This window comes from Eleutherodactylus coqui, chromosome 3 (assembly GCF_035609145.1).
Source record: "Eleutherodactylus coqui strain aEleCoq1 chromosome 3, aEleCoq1.hap1, whole genome shotgun sequence".
Lineage (NCBI taxonomy): Eukaryota > Metazoa > Chordata > Amphibia > Anura > Eleutherodactylidae > Eleutherodactylus > Eleutherodactylus coqui.
In genome coordinates this window covers 17,152,924-17,169,107 of record NC_089839.1, presented here as the reverse complement: position 1 = coordinate 17,169,107, position 16,184 = coordinate 17,152,924, and the positions used below count along the sequence as shown (strand labels likewise).

General features: G+C 48.7%; 1 protein-coding gene across 2 annotated transcripts; it reads left to right on the top strand.

The window, feature by feature from the left end:
- Positions 1-3,603: 3,603 nt before the first annotated feature.
- Positions 3,604-14,984, top strand: FAM177B (family with sequence similarity 177 member B). 2 transcript variants are annotated; one of them, XM_066595185.1, is made up of 5 exons: positions 3,604-3,723; positions 5,121-5,258; positions 9,938-10,004; positions 11,904-12,001; positions 14,155-14,984. In XM_066595185.1, the coding sequence occupies exons 1-5, from the start codon at positions 3,700-3,702 to the stop codon at positions 14,368-14,370; spliced, it is 543 nt and encodes a 180-aa protein (XP_066451282.1). In that variant the 5' UTR covers positions 3,604-3,699; the 3' UTR covers positions 14,371-14,984. The 2 variants fall into 2 exon arrangements, with proteins under 2 accessions (XP_066451282.1, XP_066451283.1); XM_066595186.1 differs by lacking the exon at positions 3,604-3,723 and adding an exon at positions 3,795-3,816.
- The last annotated feature ends 1,200 nt before the right edge of the window (positions 14,985-16,184 follow it).

Below are 16,184 nucleotides of genomic sequence, written 5' to 3'. Positions count from 1 at the left end.
AGTATGTGTACAACTCCCTGGTCCCGCCGGGACTGTCATCTGATATATCGTGGACCTGCCCTAAAACCAAACACAAGAGCCAGAGGCCGGATCTGGTCGCACGCTGCCAGCCACATCCTGCAGCCACGAGCCTCCTTCTTCATGTATTTCCCCGTACGTCACGGACTGCGCAGAATTCTGATGCTTCACACCGTTCAGTCTTAAAGGAGATCCGCCAAAAGTAGTCACTATCAGCGGTAATGCTGACATACCCAAGTAGCACCCAATCAGGTATTTACGCCAACCCCATTGAAATATATGGAACGCGACTGCGCATGTTCGGCCAGCACTCCCTTCATGCTGATGTCACTGCAGGGGGGAGAAGCGACTCCCAAAGTGACAGATTGGGACACGGAAGTGAGACCCCCATTGTGTAGCAAGTTATCCTCCAATGCTGTGGATAGGGGATAACTTGAAATTCTGGTACGACCCCTTTAAGGTATCAGCAGATCTATTAAACAGAGCATTACCTACCCCTCCCGGCCATCGGGATCCAGAGCTGCACCCCGCTGTGGTCCCAGTGATTGTGGTGACAGATGATGTCACAGAAAATCAGGTGACTGCTGCCGCCTCACATTCCTGAACTCCTGGCACCATGTTGCTCAGGATGTGAGCGCCAATACCAGGAGAATGAGCAGTGGTGCTGCAACCTGATTGGCTGCAGAGGTGCCCTGATTTCCTGTGACATCATCTGCCGCCACAAACACTGGGACCACAGCAGGGTGTGGCTCTGGATCCTGGCGGACAAATGCCCTGTTGGGCCGCCCCTAGCTGGGATACAAGATGTGATACAGGCGGGCATGAAGGCTCTAGTACCCTGTTGTACCCTCCCTAGCTTGGATACAAGATGTGATATGGGGGGGCATGGAGGCTCTAGTACCCTGTTGTACCACCTCTTGCTTGGATACCAGATGTGATATGGGGGGCATGGAGGCTCTAGTACCCTGTTGTACCACCTCTAGGTTGGATACAAGATGTAATACGGGGGGCATAAAGGCTCTAGTACCCTGTTGTACCACCTCTAGCTTGGATACCAGATGTGATATGGGGGGCATGGAGGCTCTAGTACCCTGTTGTACCACCTCTAGTTAGGATACAAGATGTGATATAGGGGGCATAAAGGCATTAGTACCCTGTTGTACCACCTCTAGCTTGGATACCAGATGTGATATGGGGGGCATGGAGGCTCTAGTACCCTGTTGTATCCAACCTAGAGGTGGTACAAGTTGTGATACGGGGGGCATAAAGGCTCTAGTACCCTGTTGTACCACCTCTAGCTTGGATACCAGATGTGATATGGGGGGCATGAAGGCTCTAGTACCCTGTTGTACCACCTCTAGCTTGGATACCAGATGTGATATGGGGGGCATGAAGGCTCTAGTACCCTGTTGTACCACCTCTAGCTTGGATACAAGATGTGATATGGGGGGCATGGAGGCTCTAGTACCCTGTTGTACCACCTCTAGGTTGGATACAAGATGTGATACGGGGGGCATAAAGGCTCTAGTACCCTGTTGTACCACCTCTAGCTTGGATACCAGATGTGATATGGGGGGCATGGAGACTCTAGTACCCTGTTGTACCACCTCTAACTTGGATACAAGATGTGATATAGGGGGCATAAAGGCATTAGTATCCTGTTGTACTGCTTCTAGCTTGGATACAAGATGTGATACGGGTGGGCATGGAGGCTCTAGTACCCTGTTGTACCACCTCTAGCTTGGATACAAGTTGTGATACAGACAGGCATGAAGGCTCTAGTACCTTGTTGGGCCGTATCCAGCTTGGATACAAGATGTAATACAGACAGACATGGAGGCTCTAGTGCCCTGTTGTACGACCTCTAGCTTGGATACAAGATGTGATACCGGTGGGCATGGAGGCTCTAGTACCCTGTTGTACTGCCTCTAGCTTGGATACAAGATGTGATACTGGCAGGAATGGAGGCTCTAGTACCCTGTTGTACCACCTCTAGCTTGGATACAAGATGTGATACAGATAAGCATGAAGGCTCTAGTACCTTGTTGGGCCATATCTAGCTTGGATACAAGAAGTAATACAGACAGACATGGGAGGCTCTAGTGCCCTGTTGTACCGCCTCTAGCTTGGATACAATATGTGATACGGTCAGGCATGGAGGCTCGAGTACCCTGTTGTACCGCCTCCAGCTTGGATACAAGATGTGATATGGAGGAGGAGCGGGTTGGGGATTGTTGGACTCTAGAATTGAGCGAGAAGCCGCCCAGCAGTCGATTCTTCTAATTGAACTGAAACGGAAGGACTGGTGACAACTCATCCTCTTCCTGCACCGTGCCGTCAGGGGCCGCGTGTAGATGGGCCGACAGTCGCCAGAAATTGCTCATGTGAGCAATCATTCTGGTAACCATCGGTCCATGTAAAGGCACCATAAAGAGTTTGTACCAGAATTTCAAGTTATTCCCTATGCACAGCACAGGGGATAACTTGCTAATTTATGGGGGTCCCACTCCTCTGTCCAAAGCTGCACTTTAGGAATCGCTTCTCCCCTTGCAGTGACATCAGCATGAAGGAGCGCTGGCCGAACATGCCTGATCAGCGTTCCATTTATTTCAATGGGGCTGAGGCAAATACTTGATTAAATGGTGCTGCCGAGATCCCCGAGCAGCATCCAAAGTGAATGGAGCTCACGCCTTACTGCGGGGTTACTTGGTCGTCTCTCACACCACCCTGGTGAAGTGGAAGGCCTACTTCTCTGCATATCAGTAGTTTTGGCTCCCTGAGTGCCATCCAACTGTTGTCTCTCCTAACCTATGCTCCCTGGACCTTGGTATCGGACCTGTAATTGGTGCTCTCCAGAATCGAATGTCCCGTACAGAAGGGGAGTCGTCCCTCCTCATTGAGGTTTAATAGTACAAGGTGACTGTGGCTGCGGGGTCTAGGAGACATCCTCGGTCTTTCATGGTGACCTCACTACACCAGGTCAGTTTGCTCCATGCTACTCATTCCTTGCGGACGCTGTCCACCTTTTATTCCCCTCTTGTAATTTCTCAGAGTACCATGAGCCTATCAGATACAGATGGAGGTAAGCCTCCCTGCACCATGGATCAGGGCAGCCCTCCACCTCCTCCTTGGTCCACCCCCCCTCTAACAGTCCCGTAACAACAAGTCAACAGAAAAATAAAGTTATAAAACTTTTGAAAAGCAGAGATTACATTCCTAAAGGTTTCCTTTTTGTTTCTTAAAGGGTCAAAGGGCGTTGTATTATACAGTATCTTGTTAGTAGAGGCGAACCCTCCGGTCACGTGTGAATAACATCTACCTGATGCAGGACACATCTCCCCTGTTGTGACTGGTGGCAATGGCCCTTTTAAAAGTGAATAGCCCATTTCTGCACTAGACTTCACACTAAGACTTGTTCTCCAGTCTTGTCATATTTACTGAGCAGCCTCCGGGTGGGGAGAGGCAAGACAGCCTCCAGGTGGGAAGAGGCAGGACAGCCTCCAGGGTTGGGGACGAGCAGGACAGCCTTCAGGGCTGGGGAGAGGCAGAACAACCATCCCCTCGGGGTGGGGAGAGGCGGGACAGCCTCCAGGGTTGGGGACAGGCAAGACGGGAGCTTATGTGACTTGTAACTCTTACACCTTGATTTTCTGGTTCTTCAGAAAGCCGGTGGCAGAGGACATGGCAGACGGGGACCTGGCGCTGGTGAGCGACACAGACCTCCATGTTACTGCATTGTATGTTGGTAGTCAAGGGAAGGTCCAGAAGTCTGCAGTGTCTATAGTATAAGGACATCAAGTGAGATGCGAGTCCAATTCTACTCTTATGCAATTGCCTAATTTAAAGGGCCACCATTCATTATGTAGCTCACGCCCCCCAGTAATATATATATATGAGTTAGTGTTACGTCAGCTACCTAAGCTGCATTCACACAGGTGAGAGAATACTGCCAGTTTTGTGCATTGAATGACGCACGAAAATACAACCCATTATTTGCGATAGGCGTATTCACACGGGTGATTTTTCTCGCCCAGTTGGAAAGCTCGCAGCATGTTCTAGTTTTGCGCAGGTCTCGCACGAGAACAGAACATGCGGTCTGCAGCACATCGCGCAGCACACGGACTTCAGACTCGCCCTAATTCCTCGTGGTGTAGAATTCACTTGGTGATGAAATTGTTCTTCAGGAATATCGGCCCCCGCGGACAGGAAGCTTCTTGTAGTTGCTGCAGATTAGATGGTCATCAATTCATGCTGCTTGCGCCAAATTATGACCTCCCATCAGCAACAGGAATCTGGACCCATCTGACCAGGAGATGTTTGTCCTCTGCTCACTTATACAATTTTTGCGTTGTTTTGCCCGCTGGAGTTTGGCCTTTCTCTTAGGCACTGGAACGGGTCGCCCGCTGTTATAGCCCATCTGTGGTAAGGAACGGCGAGTTGTGCGTTCGGACACGTTAGTTGGAGCTCCAGCGTTGTATTCAGCTGACTGTGCAGCCTGTTGGTCAGAGCGATTCCTGACATCCTCCTCTGACCCCTTTTGGTGAAAAGTTATTAAACACACAGGAGATGGAAGCCGGTCTCACGCTGCGGGTTAGGACCCCCTCGCACGAGCGTCTGTGCAAATGTGCATGCTTAAGCGCAACGTATTAGCTCTATGAGCGAGGTTGGCACCCATGTCTGCACATTATACTGTTTGCGCTCACGGGGCGCAGGGTTTTTGCGCACATGACACTACCTGATTTAAATCACCTCCGATGTGGTTTTTTCACTGAATTGCGCAGTGTTGCACATTTTTGTTGACATTGCACGCCATTTGCACACCCGTAGACGTCTATGGGGACCCTTGGTGCGCAAGTGCAGAAAAAAAATAGAGCAGGTCCTACTTTTTTGCGTGCGCAAGAAATGTGCACAGAAAAAAAGGAACTGTGAGCGAACGCATTAAGGTTCTATTCTCTGCTAATACGCCCGTGTGAAGGCGCCCTTATAGCCCCAGAAGCAGGTGCTGGCATCTGATTGGACGTCTCTGCTTCTCTTCTGCGCTACAATGTGTTTGTACGGACCCAATAACGGAACACTTCTTGACACGTTCATCTTCTCTCCAGAAAGAAATAGAACTTGGTGATGTGGAGAAGAGCGCCCCCAGGAGGATCATCCACTTTGCAAGTGGTGAAACCATGGAGGAGTTCAGTACAGAAGAGGAGGAGGAGGACCAGACGGTGGACTACCGCAATGTAGACACGGTACGCAGCTCCTCCTAAAGTTTCCCCTTTTTTTTTCAAACTGCAGCTCTGAGGATAATTGTCACAGCGGCGCCACCCACTGCAGGCTAACGCCGCGCTCACACATTGCGGGATGACTGTAGGCGTTCCGCAGGGCCGAAATCCGCACTTAATGGTCATATTGGGCCACACTTTTTCTGAGCGGAAAAGCTGCGGAATTCAACTGCAGTATTTTAAGGCTGGCTTCAGACGGGGCGGATTTGCCGCGGAAATTCAGTCCGGAATTTCGCTGCAGCAAATCCGCCTGCAGCCGCTAATCCCAGAAACAGCCAGCCATGTGGACGATGCTGTGGTGCGGATTCGCCGGCCACAGCAGGTTCATTTTTTTCTTCTTCCGCTGCGGCCGTGCTCTCCTCTATGGGAGCGCCGGCCGCAGCGGAAGAGCGAGCGGCCGGGCCGCTTCAAAACCCACGGCTAAGGGCTGCGGGTTTTGAGGCAGCTGATTCCCGGCTGAAATCTCGCGGTTTTTCGCTGCGGCCAAACTGCAAGATTTCCGCCGGGATTACGGTGAGTGAGAACCCAGCCAAGGGTTGAATTCTGCAGCGTGGCTTGTACCGTAAATTTTGCGGAACTTACGCAGCGGATCCTGCGTATATGAATGTGGCCTGAGGGACCATTCACACGGGACAGAATTACGCCGCAGCTGTGGAATTCCACACCAAAAATTTGCAGGTCTAACTGAAGATTCTGTGCGCCATTTCCAATTCCGCAGGTAGCTTGTGGATTTTGCAGCAGAATTTACGGCGTCTTGCGGTGCGTTGTGTAACCTATTCCATCCCGTGTGAATGTGACTCGGGAGATGCTGATGGTTTGATTGCTTAGTTGCAAAATAAGAAAACACCCAAAATTCTCGTAAAAAGGCTAAAAAAAAGGTTAAAATTCATGGCATTTTTTTTTACAATTGTTTAAAGGGGAAATCCCCTCCTCAGGGCGTGCCGGGAGTGTCTGATAGTGAGGTAGGATCCGCACCGATCGGGTACCCGGCCGCCCTGGAAGTGATCGGGAAGACAGAAATAGCTGAGCATCTTGCGCTGCTATAGAAGTCGATGGGAGGTAGGGCTTCAACAGACGGGCGTTTTAGTCCCGTTATGGGTCGTGAAAATGGCGGCTGCATAACGGGACAAAACAAAACCATTGATCGAGGGGGTAGTGATCCTCCGCCGTGGATTTTAGCCCCAGTGGAGGATCGTGGAGTGTTTCCCATTGCACTTGCGTGTAACTAGCACACGGTGCGATGCTTTTGCCGACCCCATTGAAAACAGGCCAGACGTTCAGAGCGAACGCCCAAAGATAGGACATGCCATGAATTTACCTGCATGCGTTGTGCATGACCCCTATTCAAGTGGTAGCTCTCACCGTATAGCGCTCAGGAAAGAGATTGGGCCGGCACTGTGTCAGCTGAAGCCTAATGCAGCGACCAGAGTGCGAATGATCAGCAATGACTAGTGATAAACATGGCGGTCAAAGCAAGCCGAATAACCAGCCAATCACAGGAGAGTCCAAAAAATAAATATTTACATTTTTTTCTTCCCTTTTTTCCTCTATATAAAACTCACTGGCCCTGACCGGGGGCCAAAATAAACCCCAATCCAGGCATCAAATCAAAAATATTAACCCTTCGAATGTTTTGTTTAAAAATGTGGAGATTTAGGCATCAATGGCCTTGGTCACCAAGGGGTTAAGGGGCAATGAAGTCACTATGAAAAGAAGGAGCGGTTTGGTAACATTTGTCTGTCAGCCCTCCATCTTGTATTGCGGTTGGTTTATGATGTGAAGTTTAGGTGGCAAGAACAAAGTTACATATTGAACTTCATCACTCCTTCCTTGTATCATATATCACACGTCACCGGTCCTTCCCCGTTTCATACGTCACTGCTCCTTTTCTGTATCATACATCACAGGTCCTTCCCCGCATCATTTGTCACCGGTCCTTCCCGTATCATGCATCACAGATCGTTCCCCGTATCATGCGTCACAGGTCCTTCCCCGTATCATGCGTCACAGGTCCTTCCCCGTATCATGCGTCACCGGTCCTTCCCCGTATCATGCGTCACCGGTCCTTCCCCGTATCATGCGTCACCGGTCCTTACCCGTATCATGCGTCACCGGTCCTTCCCCGTATCATGCGTCACCGGTCCTTCCCCGTATCATGCGTCACAGGTCCTTCCCCGTATCATGCGTCACAGGTCCTTCCCCGTATCATGCGTCACAGGTCCTTCCCCGTATCATGCGTCACAGGTCCTTCCCCGTATCATGCGTCACAGGTCCTTCCCCGTATCATGCGTCACAGGTCCTTCCCCGTATCATGCGTCACAGGTCCTTACCCGTATCATGCGTCACCGGTCCTTACCCGTATCATGCGTCACAGGTCCTTCCCCGTATCATGCGTCACAGGTCCTTCCCCGTATCATGCGTCACAGGTCCTTCCCCGTATCATGCTTCACAGGTCCTTCCCCGTATCATGCATCACAGGTCCTTCCCCGTATCATGCATCACAGGTCCTTCCCCGTATCATGCGTCACAGGTCCTTCCCCGTATCATGCATCACAGGTCCTTCCCCGTATCATGCATCACAGGTCCTTCCCCGTATCATGCATCACAGGTCCTTCCCCGTATCATGCATCACAGGTCCTTCCCCGTATCATGCATCACAGGTCCTTCCCCGTATCATGCATCACAGGTCCTTCCCCGTATCATGCATCACAGGTCCTTCCCCGTATCATGCATCACAGGTCCTTCCCCGTATCATGCATCACAGGTCCTTCCCCGTATCATATGTCACCGGACCATCCTCATATCTTACGTCACCACTCCTTCCCCGTATCATGCATCACATGTCCTTCCCCGTATCATACGTCACCACTCCTTCCTCATATCTTATGTCACGACTCACCACTCCTTTCCCGTATCATGCATCACAGGTCCTTCCCCGTATCATACGTCACCACTCCTTCCTCATATCTTATGTCACGACTCACCACTCCTTCCCCGTATCATGCGTCACAGGTCCTTCCCCGTATCATGCGTCACAGGTCCTTCCCCGTATCATGCATCACAGGTCCTTCCCCGTATCATGCATCACAGGTCCTTCCCCGTATCATGCATCACAGGTCCTTCCCCGTATCATGCATCACAGGTCCTTCCCCGTATCATGCATCACAGGTCCTTCCCCGTATCATGCATCACAGGTCCTTCCCCGTATCATGCATCACAGGTCCTTCCCCGTATCATGCATCACAGGTCCTTCCCCGTATCATATGTCACCGGACCATCCTCATATCTTACGTCACCACTCCTTCCCCGTATCATGCATCACATGTCCTTCCCCGTATCATACGTCACCACTCCTTCCTCATATCTTATGTCACGACTCACCACTCCTTTCCCGTATCATGCATCACATGTCCTTCCCAGCATCATACGTCACCGGTCCTTCCTCAGATCTTACGTCACTACCGCTTCCCCGTTAAATGCATCACATGTCCTTCCCCGTGTCATACTTCACCGGTCCTTCATCATATCTTACGTCACCACTCCTTCCCCGTATCATGCATCACAGGTCCTTCCCCATTTCATACTTCAGCACGCCTTCCACATATCATACATCACAGGTCCTTCCTCCTATCATACATTCACCGCTCCTTCCCCGTATCATACATTCACCGCTCCTTCCCCGTATCATACATTCACCGCTCCTTCCCCGTATCATACATTCACCGCTCCTTCCCCGTATCATACATTCACCGCTCCTTCCCCGTATCATAGGTCACCGCTCTTTCCTTGCAACATACGTCACCACTCCTTCCCCGTATCATGCGTCACAGGTCCTTCCCAGTATCATACATCACAGGTCCTTCCCAGTATCATACATCACAGGTCCTTCCCAGTATCATACATCACAGGTCCTTCCCAGTATCATACATCACAGGTCCTTCCCAGTATCATACATCACAGGTCCTTCCCAGTATCATACATCACAGGTCCTTCCCCATTTCATACTTCAGCACGCCTTCCACGTATCATACATTACAGGTCCTTCCTCCTATCATACATTCACCGCTCCTTCCCCGTATCATACATTCACCGCTCCTTCCCCGTATCATACGTCACCGCTCCTTCCCCGTATCATACGTCACAGGTCCTTCCTGTATCATACATCAACGCACCTTCTGCTTATCAACATCAGCAGTCTTTCCCTATATTACACATCACTGGTCCCTCGCTGTATTATATTTGATCTGGTCCTTTCCCTTTTCATACACCGCAGGTTCTTCCTCTTATCATTACACAATAACCAGTCCTTTCCCGTTTTATACGTCACCGATCCTTTCTCACATCATACATCGCTGGTCCTTTCACACAGTATATGTCATGGTCTGTCCTTGTGATCCTTCCGCATGTTAAGTCGGTCTCACACGAACGGGTTGGATTCCGCATGCAGATATCTGCAGCGAAAGACCTGCGAATAATCATGGATAGCAGCGTGTCGAAAGACTGCAAGCAGGGAATGACACGCCTTAAATCCCTGCATATGACCGTGTTCCATTTGCGCGGACGGCGATCATAAAATCCACAAGTCGTGTGAGACCGGTCCTATACACATCTTGCTCTTGAAGACTGACTGTTGTGTTTGCACACAGAAGCAGATGTCCTGGCGGACCTACCTGCAGTTCTGGATACACCGGATATCTACAACCGCCTTCTTCAGTAAGTTGCAATCTGTTAAGTTTTCGATACAGTAAATACTGATGTGGCGCTGCCGGACGTGGGGCGATCATAAGTGATCAGGAAAGACGTGACTGTAAGTAATGTGACGCCCACTGCTGCATGCGTGCACCTTCTATGGCCAACCAACATCCCAGGACACTAGTTGGGTCATTGGGATTGTCCAGTCCGTGGCCAGAAAACCAATTCTCAAATTACATAGGCTGTAGATCTAATTCTACATTTTTCTCACAGCACATCTGTGTGAATCATTCTGCCCCCTTATCTCTCCATAGTCCTCTAGGGGCAGCACGAGTCATCGCCCTACTCCACTTCCTGTGTTCTGTCTTTTTATCTCTGTTACTAGAGACAGACTTGACTTGACAACAGGCAGTGGGCAACAAATTAGAAGGCAGGGAGACCCCTAGTGGCCGGCCCCTTAAAGGGATTCTCAGGTAAATAAAATGATTTGCACTCTCGCTTATCACAAGTTGCCTCAAAGTTTGGTGACCGTTTAAATTTATTTTCCAAGACTGATGGCCCATTTAGACACAACGATTATCGCTCAAAAGTGACTTTTGAGCGATAAGCGTTGTGTCATTTGCAACCCAAGATGAGCGATCACCTTGCGCTGCCAGCGGAGGATGCAGAAGACAAGCTAGGTTTCCCCTCTTGTCTTTTGCATCCAGCTGTTCCCCGCTCCGAGCGCCCGGCTGTTATACAGCCGAGCGCTCGGGGCGGAGGATGCAGAAGATAAGCGGGGTGGCCACGCTTGCCTTCTGCTTCCAGCTGTTTTCTCCAATAATATATATATATATATATTTTTTTTTTCTATTTTAGTTTTCCATTCACTGGGGCATCCATAGGAACCCCAGTTACATGGTAAAACATCCTCATCGTGTGCCAGTAGTCACTGTCAGAACTGGTCAGGAGTCAGCTAAGACTGCCGGGGGCTGCCAGTGATCACGTGATCGCCGAGTCCCATGCAGGAAACAGGACTGCTATTAAAAATGGCTTTTGTCTTCTCCTTCGGGTCCTCAGCTGTGTGACAGCCAAGAACCTGACCTGCTAGATTGTGGCAATGGCAGCTTTAATCCTGCGCCGTATTTTTCACTATCAGCCTGTATATGTAGGACGCTGGGTTATAAATGGTTAATAGAAGTCACATAACACTGGCATATATTTTTACATATATTATAGGCATATAAGATTTACAATTTTCAGAGTATTGCCATAAGCACTGTGGGCAGCACAGGGAAGATAAGAGGGGTGTCCAAATATATGGGAAGAGGGAGAGGTGGGGAACATGCAAAACCCCCACAAAAGACAGTAATAAATAATACCCTCACTAACTACATAAGCTTGTTTTATTAGGAAGACTGAATATTAAAGGGCCACTCCAGTGAAAACACCCTTTTCCATCCCTGCCCCACTTCACTTGATTACCTGTCACATTCTGTTGGTCTCCTCTGTGTATTGCAGCCACTTCCACAGTGCAGCCCCCTATCTGATGCTCATCAGGAACCATGAACTATAAAATGAGATGGTTTACTTTCAGTTTCATATCAATCCCATGATGCATCAGCATAGCATTAGCTGGGGCTATATCGTTTCTGCCTGCTAAGGGGACAGGTTAATTATCATTAGCTTTTATATTCATCTAAATAAGCTACAAATCATAACTGTACAGTCAGGAAGATGAGCCGTGATCTCCTCTATTATAACTGTATGATCATCATCAGTAACTATGATAGGGGTGTTTGTTTCCCCCTGTAGAACTGAGATCACACGACCATCTGAGAGACTGGGAGTTTTAGTCAGAAAGGAATAACTAAGCAATGTAACACCAGCTGACATATATACTGGAATGCATTTTTAGACTGCTCCAACCTCTCATTCCAGCTTGTGACTACCTCGGGGGGCAGTTGGCAACTCTGTTTGGTCTTAATGCTTCAAAGTATCAGTACGCCATTGATGAATACCAGAGGGCACAAGAAGAGGTAAGAGTATGAACTATTTCAAAACTTTAGACAGCGTTTTAAGGGGTTGTGCCAATATAGAAACTTATCACCTACTCACAGAATAGCGGATAACTTTATGATTATGGGGGTCCAACCGCTGGGACCCCTACCAATCCCCAAAATAAGGGTTCTGAAGGTCACTGCTTAAATGAAGTAGAGGTCACAAGTGCAACCTCCTGCTCCCTTTGCTTCAATGAGAATGGTGGAGATTGCAAGTGTCTTAAAGGGGTTGTCCCGCGCCGAAACGGGTTTTTTTTTTTTTTAAAACACCCCCCCCCCCCCCGTTCGGCGCGAGACAACCCCGATGCAGGGGTTAAAAAAACAACCCGCACAGCGCTTACCTGAATCCCGGCGGTCCGGCGTCTTCATACTTACCTGCTGAAGATGGCCGCCGGGATCCTCTGTCTCCGTGGACCGCAGGGCTTCTGTGCGGTCCATTGCCGATTCCAGCCTCCTGATTGGCTGGAATCGGCACGTGACGGGGCGGAGCTACACGGAGCTACACGGAGCCCCATTCAGAAAAGAAGAAGACCCGGACTGCGCAAGCACGGCTAATTTGGCCATCGGAGGGCGAAAATTAGTCGGCACCATGGAGACGAGGACGCCAGCAACGGAGCAGGTAAGTATAAAACTTTTTATAACTTCTGTATGGCTCATAATTAATGCACAATGTACATTACAAAGTGCATTATTATGGCCATGCAGAAGTGTATAGACCCACTTGCTGCCTCGGGACAACCCCTTTAATTCAGCAATTCGACAGGACAGGGGATGACTTGCTGATCGGTGGGGTCTCCCCGCTAATCTCAAGAACCGTGTCCCCCATCCTCCTCACTGCAGGGTTACTGCAGCCCCTGCAATAAGACTGAATGGAGCACCAGCTCCATATGGAAAATATTTATGTCACTCCCATTGAAATTAATGGAAGGATGAACGCGTATGCTCGGCCAGCGCTCCAATCAGAGTGACATCACTGCAGGGGAGAAGCGATATCTGCAGTGATAGGAGAACAGGACATGGGAGTCCCATTCTCCAGATCGGCGGACCCCCAACAATCTGCCAGTTATCCCCTGTCTTGTAGATGAGGGATAACTTGATATTCCGGTACAACCTCTTCAAATAATGCATTTGACCTTGAGTCAGAGGTTAAAGTCAAATTGTGTTTATTCGCCCATCACGGTCATGCCATGTTTTTGCTAAATCAATTTGTACAATAAACAACGAGCACTTGTCTATCTCCAGCAGGCCCATTGAAATGAATGTGCGACCACCCCTCCTTTCATTCGGGATGATATGGTGCCCCCTTTTCAGGATAGGTGGAGGACCCAGAGGTTAGACCCCACTAATCAAAAAGTTATTCCCTATTCTGTAGATAACTTGTTTTCAAGCTAAAACCCCTTTAAATACTTCTTACTTGCTCTGCAGAGCCCATAAGCAGAGGGCAGCCTGTACTTTACTAAGATATCCCGTAGAGTCAGAATGGGGCAAGTGGGAAGAGTTCTAAGGAGATGAGCTTCAGATGACTTTTCAGAATAAGCTGTTGTGAGCTGTGTGTCTACATGAAGAATAAGACTACATCCGGCCACTATGTGATTTCTTTACAGCATTTATCTCAGATTTACAATCTACGGGCTCCATCTCTAATTTTCAGCTCTCTCTGAACTGGTTGGTGGAAACTGGTGTTGTGCCATCTTCCATACACAACAGGGGGAACACAGCAGATTCTGCTCCCTGACTATCTGTAGCACACACATAAATAACATTATACATCTACGTTGTGGGGCTAAAAGATCAAGTAACGGGGAGTCCATTGAGCCCTGCTTCATATTCACCAGGTGCCCCCATTCCAGTGCTGGGTCCCGGTGAAGTTTGCTCGCGCCCATAAAGTGAATTTTCCTGCGCACGCATCTCTCATTCATCTTTATGGGAGATGTGCACAGAAAGAGTCCCTGCGTGCGTGTACTTTATGGGGACCCAGTGCAGGAGCGGGGTGTCTGTTGAGTATGAAAAAGCACGCCCCGGACTCCCTGTTCCTTGACCTTTTAGTCCCATAACATAGTTTATGGGGCTCAAAGATCATGACGGGTTCCTTTTAATGTTTCTTTTCAGCTCATATCCACTCTATCTTACAGGACAGTGATGATGATGAAAACGATGGTGATGATGAAAACGATGGCGATGATGAAAACGATGGCAAGAAGGAAATGGCAGATAAAAATGCTCTAAATGAAAGACATCACTTACAGATGCAGAGCATGGATTATGGAGCCATTCAGGACATGGACCACACCCCAAAACCAGAGGACAAGTATCAGATGGACTCTGAGATTCTCGAATCAAACAATTGACTCCATCTCCAAACTCTAAGAAGGTTCTTCATCTTCTCAAGAATGGAGCTGGTCTCTTCAAACACCTATTAGCCCAAAGCTGAAGAGCTTCCCGGATGATGGATACTTTATCTCCTGTAGCAAAGTCATAGAAAAAGAGGGAAGCTTAGAAAGGAAACGTGACGCACCATAGTACAAGAGAAACCAGTGTAATGGAGGAGGACTTTGTGGCTCGTGGAGGGATCATTCAACAACCTAGAAAGTATTCTTTAGCCTATCCATGGCCTGTTGGTTACTTGGATGGGTCTTGTTTCGCATGGGATGTGTAAACCATGTAGTAGGTTGCTTGGCTGAAGGCACTCAATATGGCTCTCCAATCTGGCTAATACCTTCTGAAGGACATCTTTATACCCTAACGAGGCATTAACCCAACAGTTGTCTTCACGAGTCCTTTAATGCTGCAGAACTGGATGCTTAAGATGATTTTCAGGCATTAACAGGGCGCTGGATTTGTTGGGCCGACTGTCCCACTAACGAAGCCTGAACCCAACGTGAGGATTGTTCTTGTTATTCGTGCTTCATATGAGATGTAAATTTATAATTTTATTAATTTAATAAATGACCATCTAAAATTTCTTACCGACTGATATTACTGTAGGTCACTCGGGGGAGGGGGGGGGGTATGGTTTCACCTTTGTAAAGTGTTAGGAATCCATGATGAGATTTATGCCATGCAATGCTCCTCTGGGAAGCTTGGTATGCAAATAGGAGATTGTACAATGCATCTGAAGCGCCACCTATTGGACGGTAGGTTGTCTGACCTTTTAATATGACTAAAGATATTAGCCTAAGTGTCAGGATCTTGTCGTTCCAGAAATTAACCCTTTCCAATCCAATTTGTATCCTGGTTTTCCTAGGAGGCTTACTCTTTTTCTGATGTTATACAACAACGCTATATGCTGGCTAAAGCCAGTACTGCATCAGGTGACACGTTGGATAGTCTCTGACAGCAGAGAGGCTGGCAATATACAGTAAGAGAACCCCGATGGGCGTCATCCAACATCGGAGCTGTACAGCCTTAAATCATAATGTTTTTAGACGTCAAGCAGTGGACTGGAAAGGGTTAAAAGTGTGAAGCAGCAGCCACTAGTGGTTAAGTATTATGCTATTATGCTGCAGTTTCACTCCTTGCCACTGGAGGCGGAAGTTTTTCCCTTAACTTGCACTTGAAGGCATTATCCAGGGAAACAAAAAAAAGAATCGCCGCTGAAGCCTGTGAGTGTCTAAGCGGTCACTTGCACACGACTGCTTCCTCCGGGTTCCATGCGGCAGGCACCGAGGCTGCAGCATTGGACGGTGAGCCACCGGAATTGGTGAGTATTCAATTTTTCTTCTTTTTAAGCTTTCATAACTTTTTTTAATGTCCCGGAAAACTCCATTAAAAGCAACCTACCAATGCTGGACAAACAAAGATGGCCGCACGGCTTCTCTGACTACCTAATTCACACTATGTATTAGTAGTCTGAGACAATTCATGCTGCTCTGACTGGCCAATGTTACTCACATGGACAGCACTGGCCAATCAAGGCAGTATGCAATGTCTTAGACTAATGATGCATACTAGTGCACAGTGTGCATCAGGTAGTCCGAGGAGCAGTGTGACCATGTGTGTCCAGGCCCAGATGGTCCCTTTAAACAAGATGGCAGATGTTTCCACATTCAGAAGCCATTGTGTTTCCTGTTGGGGCCTATTTATAGGGGTATTCCGGGCGTTTCACTTCTTGCAGTTTTGTTGACCTATCCTCAGGAAAGGTCATCAATAGTTGACCCCCAGT

Excerpts from the sequence above, each read along its gene's own strand:
- FAM177B (XM_066595185.1), top strand. The coding sequence starts at position 3,700 with ATGGCAGACGGGGACCTGGCGCTG. Across the intron at positions 5,259-9,937 it reads ACTACCGCAATGTAGACACG|AAGCAGATGTCCTGGCGGAC; the intron begins GTACGCAGCTCC and ends GTTTGCACACAG. Across the intron at positions 10,005-11,903 it reads ATCTACAACCGCCTTCTTCA|CTTGTGACTACCTCGGGGGG; the intron begins GTAAGTTGCAAT and ends CTCTCATTCCAG.